The 5,404-nt window shown below is 45.8% G+C and overlaps 1 protein-coding gene across 8 annotated transcripts in view; it reads right to left on the bottom strand.

Annotated features, from left to right (window-relative positions):
* Positions 1 to 655: 655 nt before the first annotated feature.
* Positions 656 to 5,404, bottom strand: part of LOC115152595 (pleckstrin homology-like domain family B member 2) — a 50,149-nt gene continuing 45,400 nt past the window's right edge. For all 8 annotated transcript variants that reach the window (XM_029697384.1, XM_029697386.1, XM_029697385.1 and 5 more), the window contains 6 exons: positions 5,141 to 5,294; positions 3,081 to 3,171; positions 2,849 to 2,995; positions 2,544 to 2,763; positions 2,346 to 2,431; positions 656 to 2,202 (listed from right to left, as the gene is read on the bottom strand). In XM_029697384.1, coding sequence (XP_029553244.1) covers positions 2,062 to 2,202; positions 2,346 to 2,431; positions 2,544 to 2,763; positions 2,849 to 2,995; positions 3,081 to 3,171; positions 5,141 to 5,294 — 839 coding nt within the window. In that variant the 3' untranslated portion in view covers positions 656 to 2,061. The remainder of the gene's footprint in view (positions 2,203 to 2,345; positions 2,432 to 2,543; positions 2,764 to 2,848; positions 2,996 to 3,080; positions 3,172 to 5,140; positions 5,295 to 5,404) is intronic.

The following is a 5,404-nucleotide window of genomic DNA, read 5'->3' as shown; positions in this document are numbered from 1 at the left end:
TGGTGGTCTCTTGACCTTCACTGTGACCCTGTCGAGTAATTATCTCTGACACCTCCACTCTCTCCCCTTTCCCTGTGACCCTGTTGAGTGATGTAATTCTCTGACACCTCCACTCTCTCCCTGAGCCCATGCTCCAGACAGACAGACCAGCAACACCAGCAGAGCTACAGCACCACTTATTCTGAAATGATACATCTTTTAGACATGTATTCTATAGGCACAATCCCCTTCCTTATATACATGCACAAGTTAGGGAGCCACCGCATGAGAATTTAACATGTGATTCTGACAGAAAAACAAGAACATCAAGAACTCTCTGATTGAACATAAAACTGGGACAAAGATGAGGTCATAGCAGGTCTCTATTATCTGATGTTCTTTAAGACCGTGGGGGAAATGAACCTGTTCTTTGGTTGAAGGTCTCTCCTCATGTTACCCCTGTGTGTATACAATGTGCCAAGAGGACTGAGAGCCAGTCTGAATACAGGACCAGATCACCCTCTAGTGGTTCTGATACAACACCGCTGCTTCTGATTACATGGAGTTTCCCAGTGATATTTAGCATAACCAGAATCTTTACATGGATCATGGACCCTTCATCAAATCAATGTCTCATGAAAACATGTTCTCTTTTCAAGAAAAATTACCAAACACATTTTCAAGTGACAATATGTTCTTGCTTTAATATGTGTTCTTGCTTTTTCTGTATGCAGAAATAAAGATACATGCATTGATAATCAATAGCATAAATACAGTATGATATAGCTACATGATTAAAAAAAACAGCCATTTAAAAATATATATATATAATGGTTAAAAAGCACATTAATGCCCGATAATGAATCAAACCCCTGGCTAGCCCGACCCCGGATACTTCATATCTGAAAGGATACAGTAGAAACAATGGGCAGGGTGGAATTTAGTAATTTAAGTAAGGATTTCACTGTTAGTCTTCACCTGTTGTTTATGAAGCAAGTGACAAAAATGGATTGGATTTGCTTACACCTGTCCTACACTCACTGCATAAGGTGCTAGGGTCAAGTTGGGATGGTTTAGGGGTCATTCTCTGTCCCTCAGACTGTTCAGCTGTCACCCTCTACTGAAGAGAGGGAATAACTAGATGTATATGATGGTGGGAAGGAAAAGCATCATGACTGAGCACTAACATACAGTAAGCCTATATGCCAAGGCTGCTCACCATTAAACATGAAACAAGGCATTTGATTAATACAACTCACATATAGCTATCTGGTTAGTCAACGTTAACATACGCAGCGAAAGCTTGACCAGCATGATTATAATCTGTGAGGGTTAACCTATATGATCCTGTATTTATTATACCACTGACATGTATAAGGCTGCATCTCAATGACAACCTATTCCCCAAGTAGAAGCCTTGGGTATTGTATTTTACCACAGATGACTTGACCTTTGGCTACACTGGAAGACACAATGGAGGACATTGGCCTCATGAGAAAAGACACCATACAAAAAGATTAGCACCTCTGGGTTATGTGATCACAATGTAACAAACACACACACACACACACACAGACACAGACAGACACACACACACACACACACACACACACACACACACACACACACACACACACACACACACACACACACACACACAGGAGACCTGAGGTCTTTGGGGATGAGTAAATATCAGTAACTTGCCCCCTGATCATTTGACCCTACACAACCAGGAATTTAAATGACCGTTCTGTTTGGTTGTTTACTAATGATGCATAAAAACACTGGCCAATCCCAGCAGAGCTACTGTGAGAGTTAAGGCACACTGTTGGAGAACACGTCCTTGGACATTTTTATAATAATAAAATACAGAAATAAAATACAGAAATAAAAAGTCCATCTGTGTCACAGAGAAGAGAGAGGAGCTAGTCCTGTCGTTGTAACCACACACTGGCTGTATCCTTCCACTCCGAAGCACCCCTCTTCACACCATGAACTGAGTGTATCCCTCCGACGCGTACAGATTAAGTCTCCTACACCATAAAGTGGGTGTATCCCTCCGCCATGGCCATATCACGCCTTCTACACCATGAACTGAGTATATCCCTCGGCCCCAGTGACAATGACATCCATCCAGATCCTCATGGCCTCAGGAGAGGGGGCCACCATGTAATAGACCCTGTCATGTGTCTTCACACTGAATGTCAGACATGGGTTAGGACTCTGGAGGGGGGAGGGAAGGAGGGGGAGAGAAGAATAGGGAAAGGGATCAGATACAGCAAGGCTACAAGGATTCAGCATTTAATAAGAGAAAGACCGTGTCTAACACACACACACACACACACACACAATAAAGGAGTAGGTACCTTGTGTGCGTTCTTTAAGTGGTCGTAGTAAACTTCCTCTATTGCTTGGAAGTAGATGACCCCTTTCAGCTTGGCCTCATGCTTGTCTGCAGCAGAGACAAAACACATAACAGTTAGAAACACACAAGCAGACCAGAAGACTAGGACTTAGTGGTGTGTTACTCAGACTCCAGTCCATGGTCCCTGTCCGTTCTTTACCTGAGAAGTAGGAAAGCGTTCTTCGGTTGCGGTCAAAGACGAACCAGCGTTTCTTCCAGGTCTTGATCTTTCCCCCCATCTTGACCAGGAATCCTCGGCACGTCTTCTCCGTGAGGGACAGGTGGAAACAGGTGTCAGCACTGTGGCCCGCTGACTCTATATGGACTTTTAGGTCAAAGTCATCCTTACGAACTGGCAGGTAGCGCGTCAGAGGACGGGACTGTGGGGACAGGGGTTAAAGGTTACTCTAGTAGTCAGCAATCTTAGTCCTGGAGAGATACTGTTTCGTATGCCTATTGTTTTACCTGTGCTCTCTGTTTCTCCCGTAGTTTCACCTCCCTGTCGATGAGTTTCTGTCGTCTGTTGGTCTCCTCCTGCAGTCGTTTCTCCAGATCCTCCCTCCTCCTCCTCTCCTCCTCCAGAGCCTGTTTGCGTGATTCCATCTCTTGCTCCTGCACCAGACACAACACACACTTTACTTTAGATGTCAGTGTGTGTGTGTGTGTGTTTGTTTATCTGTGCACGTGTGTATGTTACCTTGTGTTCTATGAGGCGATTCTTCTCTGCCTGAGCCTGTCTCAGCAGACGCTCCATTTCCTCCAGTTTGGTCACGTTAGACATACTGGCACTGCAACACACAGATATTCTACAGGCTGGGAATGATGCAGCACAGGACTTATTCTTCTCATGGAACACACACAGTCATTAAGAATGGGCCCTGCTGGAACACATTAGAACCAGCCTGGACGTGTGTGTGTGTGTGTGTGTGTGTGTGTGTGTGTGTGTGTGTGTGTGTGTGTGTGTGTGTGTGTCTCAGCACAGTCTGCTGCTTTTCATTTCCACTTCAAAAGAAACACCTGGAATAAGTCTAGCTAACTCCTCCTCTATCCATCTCTGCTTCAGCTCAACCATAATCCTTCATTCCTTCTCTCAACCCTCTCATCTCTCTCGCTCCTCTCGACATCTCTTCTCTTACATTTGAATCATTTAGCAGACGCTTTTATCTAGGGCGACAGTAGTTAGTGCATGCATTCTCATCGTTTTTTTGTACTATGGCGTTGCAAGCACCATGCTCTACCAACGGAGCCACACAGGGATTCTCTTTCCTGTTCCTGTCACCTTTCTCAGAAAGAGGCCTCTCCCTTACATAACTAGTACACACAGACGTCACTCCAGTGATGGCTTTACAGAGATGCAGTATTCCATATGGTGTTCCATTCCCGAGGCTACATGGATACTCCTTTGGGAATTATCCTGATTGGAGCACTGTGTGTGTGTTTGTATGTGTGATTACAGCGCCATGCGGATCAGAGAGGTAATCCAACAGGAATGCTAGCCAGGAAATATAAGCAACCTGAGTCTCAGTGTCTCTCTCTCTCTCTCTCTCTCTCTCTCTCTCTCTCTCTCTCTCTCTCTCTCCTCTCTCTCTCTTCTCTCTCTCTCTCTCTCTCTCTCTCTCTCTCTCTCTCTCTCTCTCTCTCTCTCTCTCTCTCTCTCTCTCTCTCTCTCTCTCTCTCTCTCTCTCTCTCTCTCTCTCTCTCTCTCTCTCTCTCTCTCTCTCTCTCTCTCTCTCTCTCTCTCTCCTCTCTCTCTCTCTCTCTCTCTCTCTCTCTCTCTCTCTCTCTCTCTCTCTCTCTCTCTCTCTCTCTCCTCTCTCTCTCTCTCTCTCTCTCTCTCTCTCTCTCTCTCTCTCTCTCTCTCTCTCTCTCTCCCCCCTCTCTCCCTCTCTCCCGCTTACCTGTATATATGAGAGGGAGTGGAGCTTATGGTCCATTCAAATGCTCCAAGCTAGTCCAGTCCAATTTAACCCAAAAAGAACCAACCAGAGCCAAGACCCACAGAATACAGAATCTGTGCCGTGAGTTTACAGAACCAATCCCGTTTTACCTTCAGTCCAATCCGAAATGAAACCACAAAACCTAATTGTGCTTTGCTGTGTCACTGAAAGCTTCACAGTGCACAGAAACAAGCAAACAGCTCCAATGTCTGGACCACAGAAACAGACTAACCCATCTAAAACCCAGGGGTGTAGAGCTGGACTGAACCCTCTCCAGACAGACAGAGAAAGAGAAAGTGAGAGAGGTACAGAGAGAGCGAGAGAGAGCGAGAGAGAGATACAGAGTCAGAGAGAGCGAGAGAGAGAGCGAGAGAAAGATAGAGAGAGAAAGAGAGAGAGAGAGAAAGATACAGAGAGAGAAAGAGAGAGAGAGAGAGAGAGAGAGAGAGCACTCTACATACAGAACTCATGATTTCACCACAGTGAGGCTGAACCCCAAATCTACCTCCGCTTGATAGCTATCCCCGCTTGTAACCTGACTCCCCTAACCTCCCCCTGAGGAGGGAGCCTAAATGGCGGGAGAGCTACAGGTCCATTTGCAAACATACTTTTTACATTAGCTCTACACAAACACACACAAATGTTTCAACATGCATGAACATTCACCTCTCTCTCTCCCTCTCCATGTTTCACATTATAGAAAATGAGAAACTGATTTCATATGATTGGTATGCACATTCAGCCTCTGAACACACACACATCAATTCTCCCCCTTTTCCTTCACCTCTCCTCTCTCCCCAACACACACACAGCCACCTACCAGGAGACGTTGTCGGGGGAGCAGGCAGAGATGCTGGTCTCCATTGAGTCAGAGCTGTCCACGCTCATGGTGTCGTATGCCTGGCCGTTATCACAGTAACCGTAGGTGTCCAGGTACACGTTGGACTGGGAGGCGGCCCGAGAGCTCGGCTGACCTAGACCAGAAATACAACAAGACCACATAGTCAGACAGAAACCACAACAAAATCACACAGTCAGAAAGAGACAGACCACTACCAAAGCACACAGGGTCAGAGAGAGAGAG

Source organism: Salmo trutta, chromosome 2 (genome assembly GCF_901001165.1).
Source record: "Salmo trutta chromosome 2, fSalTru1.1, whole genome shotgun sequence".
Taxonomy (NCBI): domain Eukaryota; kingdom Metazoa; phylum Chordata; class Actinopteri; order Salmoniformes; family Salmonidae; genus Salmo; species Salmo trutta.
Note: the sequence above shows the minus strand (reverse complement) of the source record. Positions and strands in the feature narration are given on the sequence as shown.